Source organism: Mercenaria mercenaria, chromosome 11, assembly GCF_021730395.1.
Source record: "Mercenaria mercenaria strain notata chromosome 11, MADL_Memer_1, whole genome shotgun sequence".
Taxonomy (NCBI): domain Eukaryota; kingdom Metazoa; phylum Mollusca; class Bivalvia; order Venerida; family Veneridae; genus Mercenaria; species Mercenaria mercenaria.
In genome coordinates, this window is record NC_069371.1 from 32,922,186 (window position 1) to 32,940,771 (window position 18,586).

At 37.2% G+C, this 18,586-nt stretch overlaps 1 protein-coding gene across 3 annotated transcripts in view; it reads right to left on the reverse strand.

The window, feature by feature from the left end:
* Positions 1–402: 402 nt before the first annotated feature.
* Positions 403–18,586, reverse strand: part of LOC123531541 (gamma-tubulin complex component 5-like) — a 65,473-nt gene continuing 47,289 nt past the window's right edge. For all 3 annotated transcript variants that reach the window (XM_053517089.1, XM_053517088.1, XM_053517087.1), the window contains exons 19-22: positions 17,593–17,750; positions 12,105–12,319; positions 11,231–11,331; positions 403–4,575 (exon numbers count right to left, since the gene is read on the reverse strand). In XM_053517089.1, coding sequence (XP_053373064.1) covers positions 4,532–4,575; positions 11,231–11,331; positions 12,105–12,319; positions 17,593–17,750 — 518 coding nt within the window. In that variant the 3' untranslated portion in view covers positions 403–4,531. The remainder of the gene's footprint in view (positions 4,576–11,230; positions 11,332–12,104; positions 12,320–17,592; positions 17,751–18,586) is intronic.

An 18,586-nucleotide genomic window follows, 5' to 3' on the forward strand; every position in this document is an offset into this window, starting at 1 on the left:
TTAACAGTCAAATTGTTGACGACGGATGACTGACGGACGACGACTGGCAATCACAAAAGCTTGGAGTCAAAATTTTTTATTCTGCCTTCTTTTCTTTTATTACTACCACCTCTCTGTCTCTCTCCCTGCCACACACACACACACACACACACACACACACACAAAGTATTACCTTTTAGTCAGTTAATGACTAACACCCCCACCCCAAGGTAGTACGAAAATTTACTTGCATTGTCAACAAGTACAATAATAGGAAGTATGGGCTCCAGTGTCCTGTGGACAAACTTTTAGCTTTTACTATTTGACCACTTGCTACTTAAGCCTGACAAAAAGGGAGATAATAAAACTTACCATGACATATCCCACTTATCCTTCCTGTCAGGTAGGTAACAAACAGTAATCACAAATTTATCATTCACTTTTTATTTACCATAAACTTAACATGTCAATACATTTAAATACAGTATATATCAATCACATAGCAAATATGAAAGAAAAAAAAACAGCCACCAACTTATTCCAGAGTCCCCTAACCTACATTTTTAACATTGCAGAGTAACACAACACTTTCTATTTAACAATAACTTCTGATACTTTAAACTTTTTCAGCGCATTTTAAATCTGGCCACTATGCATAGAAAACATGGGTCATTAAATATATTCTGAGTTCTGAATTTCTCACTAATAGAACATATAGTATACCCCTCTATTTGTAAATTCACCAAGTTTACACACAGTCACTGTGATGAAAGAACAGTAGATTTCAATGTCCATCTTAACTTTAACAAGAGCTCGTCGAACACGAAATGCCCCCCTTGATGCATTCAGTAATTGCACAAGGAACAGTAATTATATGCTCACTGTAAACAAAAGTTCATTCTGGTTTAATCTGACCTTGACCTTTAACCTATTAACCTAACAAGAGATTACAGAGTGATCTTGGCGCCATCCACTGAGCCATTTTTGAATGTTCCAAATTTCAAGACTTGTTCAAGGTCAAAATCAAGGTCAAATTTCATTTTGGTACAAAACAATGTGTATGCGGTCCAAATTTGAAAGCTGTAGCTTGAGAAATGTGAAAGTAGGTCACAAGGTCAAAATCAAGGTCAAATTTTATTTCGGAACACAAAACTACGCAAGTGGTCCAAATTTGAAGCCTGTACCTTCAGAAATGTGAAAGTAGGTCACTAGGTCAATCTCAAGATCAAAGTTCATTTCAGTACACAAAACTATGCACGTGGTTCAAATTTGAAGGCTGTAGCTTGAGAAATGTGAAAGTAGGTCACTAGGTCAAAATCAAGGTCAAATTTTATTTTGGAACAAAAAACTATGCATGTGGTCCAAATCTGAAGCCTGTACCTTCAAAAATGTTAAAGTAGGTCACTAGGTCAATAACAAGGTCAAAGTTGTTTTCAGTACACAAACCTATGCATGTGGTCTAAATTTGAAGGCTGTAGCTACAGAAATGTGGCAGCAGGTCACTAGGTCAAGATCAAGGTCAACTCATGTCAAGGTTCATCTTGCCACTCAAAACTATACATGTGGTCTAAATTTGAATGATGTAAGTTATTGACATGAAGATTCTAAGTTTTTCCCTATATAAGTCTATATGAACCATATGACCCCTGGGGCGGGGCCATATTTGACCCTAGAGGGATAATTTGAACAAACTGGTAGAGAACCACTAAATGATGCTACATAACGAAATATCAAAGCCATAGTCTTGGTGGTTTGGACAAGAAGATTTTCAAAGTTTTTCTCTATATAAGTCTATGTAAACCATGTGACCCCCAGGGCGGAGCCATATTTGACCCTAGGGGAATAATTTGAATAATCTTAGTACAGGACCACTCGATGTCATATACAAAATATCAAAGCCCTAGGCCCTGTGGTTTTGGACAAGAAGATCAGAAACCGTTTAACTGTTCCTGGCCAATGTGACCTTGACCTTTGACCTAATGACCTCAAAATCAATAGGGGTCATCTGCTGGTCATGGCCAACCTAACTATTAATTTTCCTAACATTAGGCCCAAGCGTTCTTGAGTTATTGCCTGGAAACCATTTTACTGTTCCTGGTCACTGTGACCTTGACCTTTGACGTACTGACCTCAAAATCAATAGGGGTCATCTGCTGGTCATGATCAACCTCCCTATTAACTTTCGTGATCCTAGGCCTAAGCGTTCTTGAGTTATCATCCGGAAACCGTTTTACTGTTCAGGGTCACTGTGACCTTGACCTTTAACATACTGACCTCAAAATCAATAGGGGTCATCTGCTGGCCAATACCAATCCCCCTATCAACTTTCATGATCCTAGGCCCAAGTGTTCTTTAGTTATCATCCGGAAACCGTTTTACTATTCAGGGTCACTGTGACCTTGACCTTTGACATACAGACCTCAAAATCAATAGGGGTCATCTGCTGGTGATTACCAACCTCCCTATAAACTTTCATGATCCTAGGCCCAAGCGTTCTTGAGTTATCATCCGGAAACGGATTGGTCTACATTCCGACCGACAGACCTACCGACCGACATCTGCAAAACAATATACCCCTCCTTCTTCGAAGGGGGGCATAACAACATATACAGGTGTAAGTTGTAGCACTGAGAACTTTCTATAATTTTGCTTGTGTCTTCTTTAATATGTATTCTAATATGTATTCTCTTCTCTATTAAAGCACTCTTACGCTACAATGACGTCACATTAACGTGCGGTGACGTCAATGTTTTTGTTGCGACCAAGAAAGAGCGCTACTATATTTCTTCTACTGTTTTAGATTAAGGGCATATTAGAATCAACATAATTTATAGCAAAACCGTGTTTTAACACTATTTATACACTCGGGCGGTAATACGTCGTACAAATAATTTCACTCGGGCTGCGTCCTCGTGAAATTATTGAGCCCGACATATAACCGCCCATCTTGCATAAATAGTGTTAAAGCACTCTTTTGCTATAAATTATTCTTAAATTAAATGCAAATGAACGTTACAAGTATCAATCACCATGCTAAATTCTGCATTTAATCTATTTTTAAAACACCAGTTGGCAAATTAAGTAAACAAGAGGGCCATGATGGCCCTATATTGCTTACCCACGATTTTCAGCTCACACTGGTACAACAAGAAACATTTCTGCCAATTGACTTTGAAAACTGGCCTGCAAATTCAGTGAAGAAGAGCTATATTGGGGAAAACAGACTTGCCCATAGGCAGGTAGGTTTTAGGCGATTTTAGTAGATGGCCACCAAAGAAACATGTCTGTGAAATTGTTTCAAAATAAGACTTTAAGACTAATAGTTTAGGAGATATAGTTTGGAGTGTTTTTATATTTAGGTCTGACAGCAATGCTTTTTTGACAAATGAGAATGATTTGATCAATTTTAGTAAAAGTCACCCAAGGAAGATTTGTGTAAAATTATTTCAAAAACAGGCAAGCAGTTTCTGACAAGAAGAATTTTGAAGTTTCCATTACAAATATATAATTATAGGGAGCAATGACCACGCCCTCAGGCAGCCAAGTTTTTTTCGACAAATAAGAATAATTTTAACAAATTTGGTAAAGAGTCATCCAAGGTTCACTCAAGGCTGTTTCTGACAAAAAGATTCTTAAAATTTCGATCATATTCATATAGGTACATATAGCTCCCATCCCTATGTTTGTTCTGTCATATTTCTCATATATAATTTTTCTTCATTAACAGTGGAGATAACTCCAGCAGGTTGTTTCTATATTGACATTTTTTATTGCCCCTGACTCAGAACATAGGACATTGGGTGAGTGATCAAAATAGCTCACCCCAAGCACTTTCTGCTCTGGTAAGCTAAAAAAAAGGCCAAAATATATGTTATCAAAGTCATATTATTACAGTATGTAATATACATGTACGGTACAATAGAGATGCCAAGTACCGGTAATAATCTTTAAAGATCCTTGTAACATGTTAATTTATAATCATTTGCTAAATTTTAATCTTAGAAGCAAGGCATGAAATCAGGAATATCAGATATTCCAGGCAAATTATAAATGTTTTCAAAAATGAAATAATGCTAGTGTGAATTGTACAGTTTTTCTTATAAATATAGATCAATATAAATTAGCAAATGGGGAAAAACTAAAGTTCACACTGCTCGTTACTAAGCAACTCGTATCTGCCACAATAACAGTCACATTGTTTATTATGTCTATATATGTATATAGTTCCTGACAAAGTTATCAGTTCATTGTATTCTGCTAAATTTAACCACATTTATTTTGTAGCCCTTTGCAACACAAAAGTGCATGGGTGAAAAGATGCACTCTGGAAACTCCTGGATATGTCTTTTAATCTCTGAATAAACTTTCATTCTCTGTTGACAGTGGCATGGAAACAGGTTTTCTCTACACTGCAGGGTCCCATACTCGAGTCCATTCTACTACAGCTCAATACAAGTTATTTACTCCAGTACTCTGCATGTCCGGCTCCTCTGTCCTCTGTATACCACTCCGCATTGAGCACATGCTCCACAAACATGACCCAGATGTCTTGTTACCTTGGAATCAAGTTCTCCAAACCAAATGCTAATGATTCCACTGAAATTTAAAGAGGTATACTTCTATACATTCTATTAAAATTTATATCTGTAAATGACTAATTGTTTTGTTTCCAACAAATGTAAAGAACTTTGTTGGATTATATATAACATCAATAATTAAGGAGATACAGTTTCAAAAATCAACAAAGGTTATTTGTACAACACATTATAATGGACTGTGAGAGGAAACTGGGTAAGTAATCTTTAGCTACTGAACACAATTGTTTTTTCTTGGGTTCAAGGTCACACCAACACAAATATAAGCCATATGGCAGCTTCACAGCTCTTGATGATGGAAAAAGACACTCCGAGCGAGGTTTCGTATCCACTACAGTGAGGGGTGGTTTAAAGTCTGTGACCTTACCAACTCAGCCTCAGGCTTACCGACTCGGCCTCAGGGGCCCAAAGAACAGAAATTGTTTTATTGTTTTAGCCTTGAGGTCAGTGTTACCTTTACATTTGCCAACTAGAGCTATCACTAAAGGTGATGAATGTATGCCCCCCCCACCCCCCCACCCCCCGCATGCACTGACACAGTACATTGCAATTTGACACGCACAAGATTGCATAATTATGTGGACTGTATGTATACAGTATAGTAACAAAAAACAAAGTCCCATAACTATGCAGAATATTTATCTAAAAGAATGTAACATGCACCATGCACAACTAGGGTTGGTACTGATCACTTGTGTGAAGTTTCATTAAATTGTGTGCAAGGGTTTGGTAGATTAGGCATGCACAAGATTGCATATGCAGACTGTATGTACGTAGTATGTTAACAAGAAACAAAGTCCCATAACTGTGCAATTTTTGTCGCTGAAAGAACCTAACATGCCCCATGCACAACTACTGTTGTTACTGATCACTTGTGTGAAGTTTCATTAAATTGTGTGAAGGGGATGAGGAGAGATGGTGCGCACAAGATTGTGTCTATGTATATAGTATAGTAACAAAAAAACAAAGTCCAATAACTCTGCAAATTTTTTTTCTGAAAGAACCTAACATGCCCCATGCACAACTACTGTTGTTACTGATCACTTGTGTGAAGTTTCATTAAATTGTGTCAAGGGGATGAGGAGAGATGGTGCGCACAAGATTGTGTCTATGTATATAGTATAGTAACACAAAAACTTAGTCCCATAACTCTGCAAATTTTTTTCCTGAAAGAACCTAACATCCCCATGCACAACTACTGTTGGTACTGATCACTTGTGTGAAGTTTCATTAAATTGTGTCAAGGGGATGAGGAGAGATGGTGCGCACAAGATTGTGTCTATGTATATAGTATAGTAACAAAAAAACAAAGTCCCATAAATCTACAAATGTTTTTTCTAAAAGAACCTAACATGCCTCATGCAAAACTACTGTTGGTACTGATCACTTGTGTGAAGTTTCATTAAATTCTGTCAAGGGGATAAGGAGAGATGGTGCGCACAAGATTGCGTCTACGGACAGACAGACAACCTGAAACCAGTAAACCCCCCCTTACAACTTTGTTGTTGGGGGGTACTGTTGTTACTGATCACTTGTGTGAAGTTTCATTAAATTGTGTTAAGGGGATGAGGAGAGATGGTGCGCACAAGATTGTGTCTATGTATATAGTATAGTAGCAAAAAAACAAAGTCCCATAACTCTGCAAATTTTTTTTCTAAAAGAACCTAACATGCCCATGCACAACTACTGTTGGTACTGATCACTTGCGTGAAGTTTCATTAAATTGTGTCAAGGGGATGAGAATAGATGGTGCGCACAAGATTGTGTCTATGTATATAGTATAGTAACAAAAAAACAAAGTCCCATAACTCTGCAAATTTTTTTTCTAAAAGAACCTAACATGCCCCATGCACAACTACTGTTGGTACTGATCACTTGTGTGAAGTTTCATTAAATTCTGTCAAGGGGATAAGGAGAGATGGTGCGCACAAGATTGCGTCTACGGACAGACAGACAGACAACCTGAAACCAGTATACCCCCCCTTACAACTTTGTTGTCGGGAGGGGAGGGGAGGGGGGGGGGGAAGGGGAGTACAAAAACTCCTCACTAAGTCAGCTATTGACCACAGGCAATCATGAAATTTGGAGGCTGTAGGCCTGTGAATGCATCAGATATTGACTTGCAATCAATTCAATTCAAGGTTACAATGACAACAACCTTTGATAGATAAGCCTCAGACCAGGAGTCATTTACTGGCTATCGGCAAACATCATTTGGAAGTTTGGCAGCAACAGAACCAGGCATAATACAATAATTTATCAGAGATCATTTTAATTCTCGAGGACAATGTGACCTAAAATGTTTCAGTTTCATGGTCGTTAAATCTACTGAACCCAAAACCAATAGTCTTCTACTATTCACAGCAACTTTGATGATTTTAGGTCAAAGAGTACTCCAGTTACTGACCAACTGACAGTGAATGAACAATATACCCCCTCTTCTTTGAAGGTGGGTTGGCGGGGGCGGGGGTTGAAAAAAATGTACGTTAAATTTAACATTCTGCTTTATATTTTCCAACTGTAATCTCCAATCATAAAACTAAAGGTAGCTTTTAAGAAAAATACAGCATGTGACATTAAGCAAAATAATAAAAGCTTTCAGTTAAATTTGGATTCTGGAGGCATTGACACATGATCAAACCAAGAGCTGTCACTAAAGGCGATTAATAACCCCACAGACCGCTTTGGCACAAGGTAAGTAAAATGTGATCATGACCTTTGACCTTTACATGTGACACTGACCTTTGACCTATTGACCTAGGTTGTACACTCTGCAAGATGTCTTGATGAGGTTAACAATTAATGCTTTGTAAAAATTCTTCCAGTAGTTGAAAAGATATGGAGCAGACACAAATTTGAGCTACTTAATCTTTGCTTTGACCTGGGACCTCATGGCTTGGATTGTGTACTCTGTATGCCACCTGGATCAGGTTAATAACTCAACGCTAATTTTATGATAATCTTTCCAGTGATAAAGAAGATATGGCAAGGACAAACAAGAGGGTCATGATGACCCTAAATCACTCACCTGAGTAATATGAGCCACATGTTTAAAATGGCAAACTGATGCTAAAATATTACAAAGTAGGTCAGTAGGTCATATTTATGGTCACTGAAAGTCAGTTTCAAGATTGGTGTGCAAAACTGTACATGTCATCCAAATTTCAAGGCTGTATCTTAACAAGAGCTGTCACAGGAGACAGCATGCTCGACTATTTCGATGCTCGATAGTGAAACTGGGCACATCTGAGGAAACTGGAGCTGTCACTGGAGTGTTTATTAACTCCAATGGTGAATGAAGATATTGGACAATTGCCTGCGTCTGTGTCAAAAATATTAAGTAATAAGAGAGGTACAGATAAAGTGTATCAAAACATTTTAAGTATAGCCTAAGCAAAAAGGGGGCATAATTAATAAAATATTGGTGCAAGAGTTATGCATCTTGTGTCATATGATGTAGGTGATAATGTGGAACAACTACTTCAAGTTTGAATCAAATGCATTTCATAATAACTGAGAGATAGTGAAAATGCATCAAAATTCACTTTTAATTCTAAGTAAAAGGGGGCATAATTCATGAAAAATTGGTGCCAGAGTTATGCACCTTGTGTTAAATGGTGTGGGTGATGATGTTGAACAACTATTTTAAGTTTGAATCAAATCCATTCAGTAATAACAGTGACAGAGTGAAAGTGCATCAAAACTTTAACCTGAAATTCTAAGTAAAAAGGGGGAATAATTCATGAAAAATTGGTGCCAGAGTTATGCACCTTGTGTCAAATGATGTGGGTGATGATGATGAACAACTATTTTAAGTCTGAATCAAATCCATTCAGTAATAACAGTGAAAGAACGAAAGTGCATCAAAACTTTAACCTGAAATTCTAAGTAAAAAGGGGGAATAATTCATGAAAAATTGGTGCCATAGTTATGCACCTTGTGTCATATAGCATTGGTGATGATGCTGAACAACTATTTTAGTTTGAATCAAATCCATTCAGTAAAAACAGAGATAGAGTGAAAGTGCATCAAAACTTTAACCTGAAATTCTAAGTAAAAAGGGGAATAATTCATGAAAAATTTGTGCCAGGTTTTTTTTTTATTCTATAGCAGCAGCCGAATATCGGCCTTGTCCCCCAGCCGAGGATTTCCCCCACAGCCAAGGATTTCCCCTACTGCAGTCCGAAATTCCCCTACGTCCAAAATTCCCCCCTCCGAAATCGTAAACAAAGCAAGGGAGATTACTCTGTTAGTTCATATTGACGCTTTACGATACTGTTTTACAACATCATCGGTTCCGATACCAAGCGTAAAAAAACTAAAATATCAGAGTCATTTTCGGAGGTAAACGGGATTGTTAAAAAAAAACTTCTTTTTTCATCGGCAAAAGACGTAAGTATATGTCTCATATTAAGACACACTTTGTAAATATAGTTTAAAGTGTTTATTATGCATAATTGTAAATTCCTCCCGCCCCCTCCCCGAGTGAAAAAAATCCCCCAAAATTGCTCGTCGCGTGCTATTATTTTCTTCCCCCAATGACAGGCTGGGGCCCCTTCCTCAAGTCCTAAAAAAAACCCCTGTGTGCCAGAGTTATGCATCTTGTGTCATATGATGTGGGTGATGATGTTGAACAATTATTTTAAGTTGAATCAAATCCATTCAGTAATAACAGAGATAGAGTGAAAGTGCATCAAAACTTTAACCTTAAAAACTAAGTGGAAAGGAGAGATAAATCATGAAATATTGGTGCCAGAGTTATGGCCCTTATGCCAGATGATGTGGGTGATGATGAGGAATAACTATTTCAAGTTTGAATCAAATCCATCAAGTAATTACAGAGATAAGTTGAAAAAAGCGAAAGTGTAAAAAAACTTTAACCAAGGTGGGGACGCAGAAAGACGCCGACACCGGGTCAAGTAGGATAGCTCTCCTTATACTACGTATAGTCGAGCTAAAAAACAAAAAAGTAGGTCAGTAGGTCAAGGTCACAATCAGGTGACCCCTAATCACTTGGGGTCATCAGGTAATTATAATTAAACAGTCTAGGAAATATGATCTGATAATTTTTGAAGTTTTTATTCCTATATAACTAATACAGCAAGTGACCCCCAGGGTGGGGCCTCTTTTCACCCCAGGGGAATAATTTGAACAATCTTGTTATACATCCACTAGGCAATGCTACATACCAAATATCAAAGGCCTAGGCCTTGAACTTTCAGACAAGAACATTTTTTTCCCTATATAAGTCTATGTTAAATTTGGGACCCCCAGGGCAGAGCCTCTTTTCACCCCAGGGGCATAACTTGAACAATTTTGGTAGAGGACAACAAGGCAATGCTACATACCAAATATCAAAAGCCTTGGCCTTGCAGTTTCAGGCAAGAAGATTTTTAAAGTTTTTTCCTATATGTCTATGTAAAACTTGAGACCACCCCGGGGAAGGGCCTCTTTTCACCCCAGGGTTATAATTTGAACAATTTTGGTAGAAGACCTCAAGGCAATGCTACATACCAAATATCAAAGGCCTGGTTTTAGACAAGAAGATTTTTAAAGTTATTTCCTATATAAGTCTATGTAAAACTTGGGACCCCCTGGGGCGGGGCCTCTTTTCACCCTAGGGGCACAATTTGAACAATCTTCACAGAGGACCATTAGATGATGTCACATGCCAAATATCAAGACACTGCATTGCGGTTTTGGACAAGAAGATTTTTAAAGTTTTTCCTTTCGGTTGCCATGGCAACCAGAGTTCTGCATTGAATTCAATTCTTTGAACAATTTTGAAACGGGACCACCCAAGGATCATTCCTGTGAAGTTTGATGTAATTCTGTCCAGTGGTTTTCAAGAAGAAGATTTTTTTAGAAAATGTTGACGGACGGACGACGCACGACGGACATTGAGCAGTCACAAAAGCTCACCACAAGCCTTTGGCTCAGGTGAGCTAAAAATTAAGCTATTTGATCTTTGACCTCTATGTGTGACCTTCACCTTGAACTAAGTGACCCAGGTCATATGCTCTGCATGTTGTCTTGGTGAGGTAAACAATTTATGCTTGTTTTAAGAAACACATTCCAATTGTTTTGATGATAAGTAGGGGACAAAAACTTCAAATGTGACTCTGACCATGGACCTAAAGAAATGAACAGTTCTTTGAAAATCTTCCCAGCAGTTTATAAGATATGGAGCGGATACGAAATTAAGCTATTTGACCTTTCACCTGCAAGTGACCTTGACCTTGGATCTAATGACCTGGCTTGTGTGCTCAGCACTTAGTCTTGGTGAAGTAAACAACTGATGTAAGTTCCAAGAAAATCGTCCAAGTGGTTTAAAGAATACGAAACAAACATGAAATTAAGCTATTTGACATTTGCCCTCCAAGTATGACCTTAACCTTGGACCTAGTGACCTGGGTTGTGTGCTCTGCATATTGTTTTGATGAGGTTTACAATTGATGCTAGTTTTATGAAAATCTTCCCAGCTGTTAGGAAGATATGGACCAGACATAACAGATGGACATGCAAGACTCCTATATAATATAACCACCACATACTTTGTATCTAGGGGTATAATAAACAGTCCTGAACTACTGTATTAGATCCCTGCACAGTTAAAACACTAAACAAAAAGAAAACAGCTAATACTTAATACTAACAATGTGGAAATGATCCCCTTTGTATGACAGAGTTAAGGAATGATCTGAGAAATTGTATACACCGTGAAAACTCCATCTCTGTATCTTCAATCTGCTTCATACTGAAATAAAATATTCTTAAGTAATTATATGATATCACTCAAACTATTGCTGATGAATAATTATATGCATTTATATATTATTATGACTTTACTGTGTAAAAATATTTTACGATTCCATGTGAAAATCTGACCATATATTGTTTGAGTCCCTTGCGAGCAGAAGCAAGTAGAAAGTCAAAATATTTATATGACATCTGTAACAATGTGTACTGAGGAACTACTTACTAATAAATATATTTTTGCAGTTGTATATTTAATTGAAAGCTTTTGTCTGTGTACATTTTAAAGAAAGGACCAATAATAAAGGATAAATAATAAAACTGTGCAGTTCAAATAGGTAGTATTGCAAAGTTAACTCAGTGAATATTGTATACCCCTCTTCCCATTAGGCTTAAGGAAATACATCTCTGTGTAATCATCTAGGTGAACAACAAATCAGAAAAGCATGGTGATGTAATATTCCCTATATATCTATTCAAAAAAGCGATGTCCAGTATAAGATAAGGATAAGAAAGTGCAAAATCAGTCTAGTTAAAAGAATTTTCAGAAACATATAACATCTGTCTTTTTAGAACCATTTCATTTTACCGACACTGCAAAATAGCTAATAATCCTCTACACGTTTGTCACACTGGAAGTACAATTTCTATACTAGATTCAACGCAATAATGCATTCCAGACGAGAGGAGACAACAAGTTTTATCCGAAGCTTTAAACATAGATATGTAAGAAGACAGGACTTGTAATTTGCAGGTTGTTTCTATAGTACTTACCTGATATTATCTATCCCACAATCCCACTCTTTTTGAAATCTAAGAGATAGGTTAAGCACCTTCAGCACAGCCTCTTTCAGGAAGGTATTTTTCTTGTGTAGTAGACAACGCTCATGGATTTTACGAATATATCCTGCATGAATTTCAATAATCTGATCCAAATCTTTGGCTTCCTTCAAATCATGTGTAAACTCCAGTCCAATACTATGCAGAATCTGTTAAAATATGAATACAATGTTGGAGGACAGAAACGCTTGACTATTCGAAAGCCTTGTTATCAAAACAATTACACACATGAATACTTCAGTTGAAAAAGGGATATAACTTTACAAGAAAGCTAGGCCGAGTTTTGAAACCTGTACAGTGCAGGTAAGATCAACACAGTAGGCAACTGTGTGAAGTTTCAATTTTTTCTCATCAGTGAGTGCTGAGATACAAACTTAAATGCAAAAACTAAACAAAAATAAGATGCAGGACTTTTTCAAATTGAGTTATGGCACCTCGTCATGTCAGCGCAATAACTCAATAAGTGCTTATATAATATATATACACTTATTGAGTTACTGCACTGACATGACGACCTGCACACTGCATGTCAGATGGTAATAATGAACAAGCATGTGAGTTTGTTTGTTTGTTTTGGGTTTAACGCCGTTTTTCAACAGTATTTCAGTTATGTAATGGCGGGCAGTTAACCTAACCAGTGTTCCTGGATTCTGTACCAGTACAAACCTGTTCTCCGCAAGTAACTGCCAACTTCCCCACATGAATCAGAGGTGGAGGACTAATGACTTCAGACACAATGTTGTTTATCAAATAGTCACGGAGAACACACGCCCCGCCCGAGGATCGAACTCGCGACCTCGCGATCCGTAGACCGACGCTCTACCTACTGAGCTAAGTGGGCGGGTTAACAAGCATGTTTCAATCTATTTTCTATAGTGATTCCTGAGATGCAAGAAAATACTGACACTGACGAGAACACTGGCAAATAGGTGATTGCAATCTCTACATATTCTCTGAATAGTCAAGCTTACATATTTTCGATACACATTTGTTTTGGGATAAGCGTCATTTGTTAACAGTATTTCAGTAATGTAACAGCAGGCATTTAACCCAACCGGTGTTCCTGTATTGGACACTTAACTAAATCAACCAAATATCCCATCTTGTAGTCAGCTTAAAAAAAAACACTTGTCAAGGCTGTTTAGTTTAGTTCTAAGTTACTTGTAACACTAGATACATGATGCCACAGTCATTCACTGACAGTTTTACAACTACTGTGGAAGTGTAACTACTAACGGTAGTATTAACATGTGGTAGTCAGTTAACTTTGTTTTGTTGGGTTAAACGTCACACCCATACAATCATAGGTCATGTGGCGACTTTGCAGCTTTTCATGGGGGAGGAAGACCCAAAATGGCCCTCAGTGCATTATTTCACCATGGGCGGCACCTGGGTAGAAGCACCAACCTGTAAACCAGCTGGATGGCTTCCTCACATGAAGAACTCAACACCCCAAGCCAGCCTAAAACCCTGCTGGTAGTCAGTTAAATGATTAGTTGTCAATTGAACAAACAGTGGTCAGTTAATGATCAGTTAAAAGAAACCTGTGATCAGTTTAACTGCTAGTAGTCAATTTAAGCAGTACTACTTGTGATCAGGGTTAACTACCAGCAGTCAGGCTATCTACTAGTGGTCAGGCTAACTAGCAGTGATCAGGCTTACTACCAGCAGTCAAGGCTTTTTTTCCATTCTTAACCCTAGTTGCCCCTAAAACGGCTAAAACTACCCAACCTGAAAAAATTTGGGAGAGGACCTTACAGTGATGCAACAAAAGAAGATTGATAAAGATTCATCAAGTGGTTCATGAAAAGAAGTCATTTAAAGGTATTTCTATTTTTAGATCTAGTGGATCTTACAACAGACCCAAGTGTCCCCTTTTGAGAACCTTACAATACGCTTCGCACAAAGTATGATGAAGAACCATCAATTTTTTCATGAGAAGAAGTCATTTAAAGGTATTTCTATTTTAAGTTCTAGCAGGCCCTAAAAGGAGCCAAGTACCCCCAATTCTCTATAAATCAAATTTGATGAAGATCCATCAAGCAGTTCATGAGAAAAAAAAAAAATTCAAGGCATTTCTATTTTTAACTCAAGTGGCCCCTAAAAAGGGCCAAGCATCTTCATTTGATCAAATTTTGGGCAGGACCTTATAATGATCCCAAAGACCAAGTTTGATGAAGATCCATCCATCGTTTCATGAGAAGAAGTTGTTTAGATGTATTTCTATTTTTCCTTCTAGTGGCCCCTAATAGGGGCCAATTACCCCAATTTGTAAACAAGAGGGCCATGATGGCCCTAGGTCGCTCACCAGAGTAACACACCATAACAAACATGTTTGACCTAGTGACCCAGTTTTTGAAACCACATGACCCAGTTTCAAACTCGTCTGAGGTTTCAAGGAGATAAACATTCTGACCAAGTTTCATGAAGATTGCAGCAAAAATGTGGCTCTAGTGTTTTTTTCTTTGATTTGGCCTTGTAACCCAATTTTTTACCCAACTGGACCTAATTTTCAACCTGTTTGAAATTTCATGGAGACATTCTGACCAATTTTCATTAAGATTGGACCAAAAATGTGGCCGGAGTGTAAACAAGCATTTTCTTTCATTTGACCTAGTGACCTAGTTTTTGAAACCGAATGACCCAGATTAAAACTTGTCCATGATTTCATGAAAACAAACATTCTGACAAAGTTTCGTGAAGATTGGAGCAAAAAAGTGGCCTCTGGAGTATAAACAAGCTTTTTCTTTGATTTTACTAAGTGACTTAGTTTTTGACCCTACATGACCCAGAGTCGAAATCATACAAGACTTAATGATACCAAACATTCTGACCAAGTTTTATGAAGATTGAATCAAAAATGTTGCCCCTAGAGTGTTAACAAGATTTTCCTTTGATCTAACCTAGTGCCCTAGTTTTTGACCCCACATGAACAAGATTCGAACTTGGCCTAGAGGTCACCAAGATAAACATTCTGAATAAATTTCATGATAATAGGGTCATAAATGTGGCCTCTAGAGTGTTAACAAGCTTTTCCTTTAATTTGACTGGGTGACCTAGTTTTTGACCCCACATGACCCAGATTCGAACTTGACCTAGAGGTCATCAAGACAAACATTCTGACTAATTCCCATGAGTTTCAAACTTAAAATGTGGTATCTAGAGTGTTAAGGAGGTAGGTTACCTTGTTACAAGGGTAAATTCAAGTTAGTTTAACCGCTGCATTTGTTTGTATTCCATGTAATATGAAGTTTTACCTGCTACAATCTCAATTTCGTTTGTCTCTGTCCCTTCAAATTCAATTTTTATCTAGGTTTGAAGAACATGACCCTCTGAAGGTATTTCATATTAAAAGAAGAAGGAAAATACGGATATTTAACACTTTTCAGTGTATTTTAGTTTCATTGATATCCGTAAAAGTCTGCATAATTTATAATTTTACTAGTATGCACGTTAGCTTTCTAATATAAGCTTTAAATGCATATGTCGCGGGGCTCGTGTTTCCATAGTAACGCATTTTCTCTCAATTTTAAACAACTATGTATAAAAATAGGGGTTTTCGACGGCTTAAGTGGCATTCTGTTAATGACTAACATGGAATATTTGGGAAATATTATAAGCAAAATACCCTGGACTTTACATGGTACCCTATTTTTCTTAAAGTTTACAGTAATCATGGCAACAGAGATGTTTAAATTAAATAGTTTATATCTTGCTTTTTGTCGTAATTTTTTATAGAAAAAATATTGAATAAGATTATCTTTCTAGTTAATGCAGCTTTAAAACATATTATTTCTAACGTAAGTTATATTTTCTTGTTATTTGCATTGATTCAAACAAATTTCACAGCTTAGAATACATACGGCAGTACCCCTCGCCTGGCATTTTTCATGGAAAATTCGTTCAGCATGCTGATATTATTCTAATGGGTATTGTTGAAATGAAAATAAAAAGCCGAAGTTGTGTTTCTTAAATAGACCAGTGTCAAAGCTTTTGAATTTTACATTTAGATACATAGGTCACGGGCTTCGTTTCCATGGTAACATCAATTAAATTTAAGGAACCACATTTTTCTACTGAAATTTGAACAGTTTTAGATCTTATTTTTAGTATATAAGTAACAAATTATCAACCGAACCTGAAAAATAGGTATTACAAATCAAACTGCTAGATTTTTTATTTGAAGATGGCCGTTACAAGTAGCCTTTCATCCAACTATATTCCAAATAACATTGGTTACCATCATCCATTTTCTTACAATCCGCACAACGTTTCAATATAATTACATAAAAGAAGCAAAATATTGATGATTATTCAGAGCAAAAGATTCATAACAAATATTTCAGCAAATATTTGTTATTTGAAGATAGTTAAAATAAAGAAAATGCACAGAATTACGTACTTTCAAGATAAAAGCTATTAATTTTGCGCGATAACTGACACGTAACGTCATGACGTCAATGACGTCATTTAAAGGCAACATTGTTTTGAAGCGTTTCTGCGGCAATTGATTCATTATTTCTGCATTATTAAACCATAAAGTATCAGATCGGAGGCAGGTTCATGATTTGTTTTCAGGAGAATTAATATACAAACACATTTAATTTTTCGTAAACGTCGTCGTAAATCGTCACGTTAGCTTCCGGTTGGACATGCGCACATACAAATATGAAGGTAACCTACCTCCTTAACAAGATTTTCCTTTGATCTGGCCTAATGACCTAGTTTTTGACCTGACATGACCCAGATTCACACTTGGCCTAGGAATCATCAAGATAAACATTCTGAACAGGTTTCATGAAGATAGGGTCATAAATGTGGCCTCTAGAGTGTTACAAGCTTTTCCTTTGATATGACCAAGTGACCTAGTTTTTGACCCAACATGACCCAGTTTCGAACGTGGCCTAGAGGTCATCAAGATAAACATTCAGACCAAGTTTCACGAAGATAGGGTCATAAATGTGGCCTCTAGAGTGTTAACAAGCTTTTCCTTTGATCTGACCGGGTGACCTAGTTTTTGACCACAGATGACCCAATATAGAACTCGTCCAAGATTTTATTGAGGGAAACATTCTGACCAAGTTTCATTAAGTTTGGGCCAAAATTGTGACCTCTAGAGTGGTAAAAGTCAAATTGGTGACGACGGACGATGAACGACTGATGACGGACACAGGGCGATCACAAAAGCTCACCTTGAGCACTTTGTGCTCTGGTGAGCTAAAAACGATGAGAGGGCCTTACAATAATGCTACTGACCAAGTTTGATGAAAATGCATTATGTGGTTCATGAGAAGAAGTTGTTTAACAGTATTCCTATTTTTAGCTCTTGCGGCCCCTAAACAGGAATAAAGTTCAGGTGAGCTAACAATAAAAGTTTACTATCAGAATTGACTACCAGTTATCTTAAAAGGTGTATGCCTACCCTAGTCATGATATAGTTGTGTAGACTGTTAACAAAGTTGATGAGTTTCATTCTGAGGAGATGCATTCTGTGAATTCTGGCTGACCGAGGTTCTTTATCCAGGCTGAGGGACTTCAACAATCTGTCTGTGGTTGAGGAAGCACACTCTTTGGCAAGATCTAGAAAAAACACAATTAAAATTTATGACACTATCTTCATGAAACCTGTTCAGAATGTAATGTAATAGCTGTTTTGTAGTGTCATCACTGGAGGTCATTTGGACTGAAATTATTCCAATGTATTCGTTTTTCATTTAATGAACTTGTAAAACTCCTACATTTAAAATCTGTCATTTGTATTTCATTATGTACTCAATTGCACTTAACTGCTAGATATCCTGCACTGGTACTCAAATTTCATATATGAGCCGCGCCATGAGAAAACCAACATAGTGCATTTGCAACCAGCATGGATGCTGTTTGCTAACAGTTTCTCTAATTGCAATAGACTTTGAAAGCGAACAGCATGGAACCTGACCAGACTGCGCAGATGCTGGTCGCAAACGCACTATGCTGGTTTCCTCATGGCGCGGCTCATATATCAAAATGACACCTGCAAATACCTATCAACTTCTACTTACAATTTGTAAAGCAATTGTGGAATAGAATCTATATGAAGCTCATCACTATTGTTCTTAATACTAAATCAAAAGATGTTAAGTTTAAAATTGTATAAGAAAAACACCAAAGCAGCATTAAACCATACATTGTAAAAAGAACCATCTCAGAAGACAGTGTTCTTGACTATTTCATTGCTTGATAAATTGGATGGAAGATTGAGCTATAAACAGAGAGTTTAATGACTCAAATTTGGAAGACAATAGATGACAATAGCTTAACCTTTATCCTGCTAAATTTCTAAAATGGACTGGTCCATCATTCAATTTGGGCAGTATCACTGATTAGTCAAGGTCACAGCTGATAAAAATAGATATTTTAATGCCCCCACACATCTA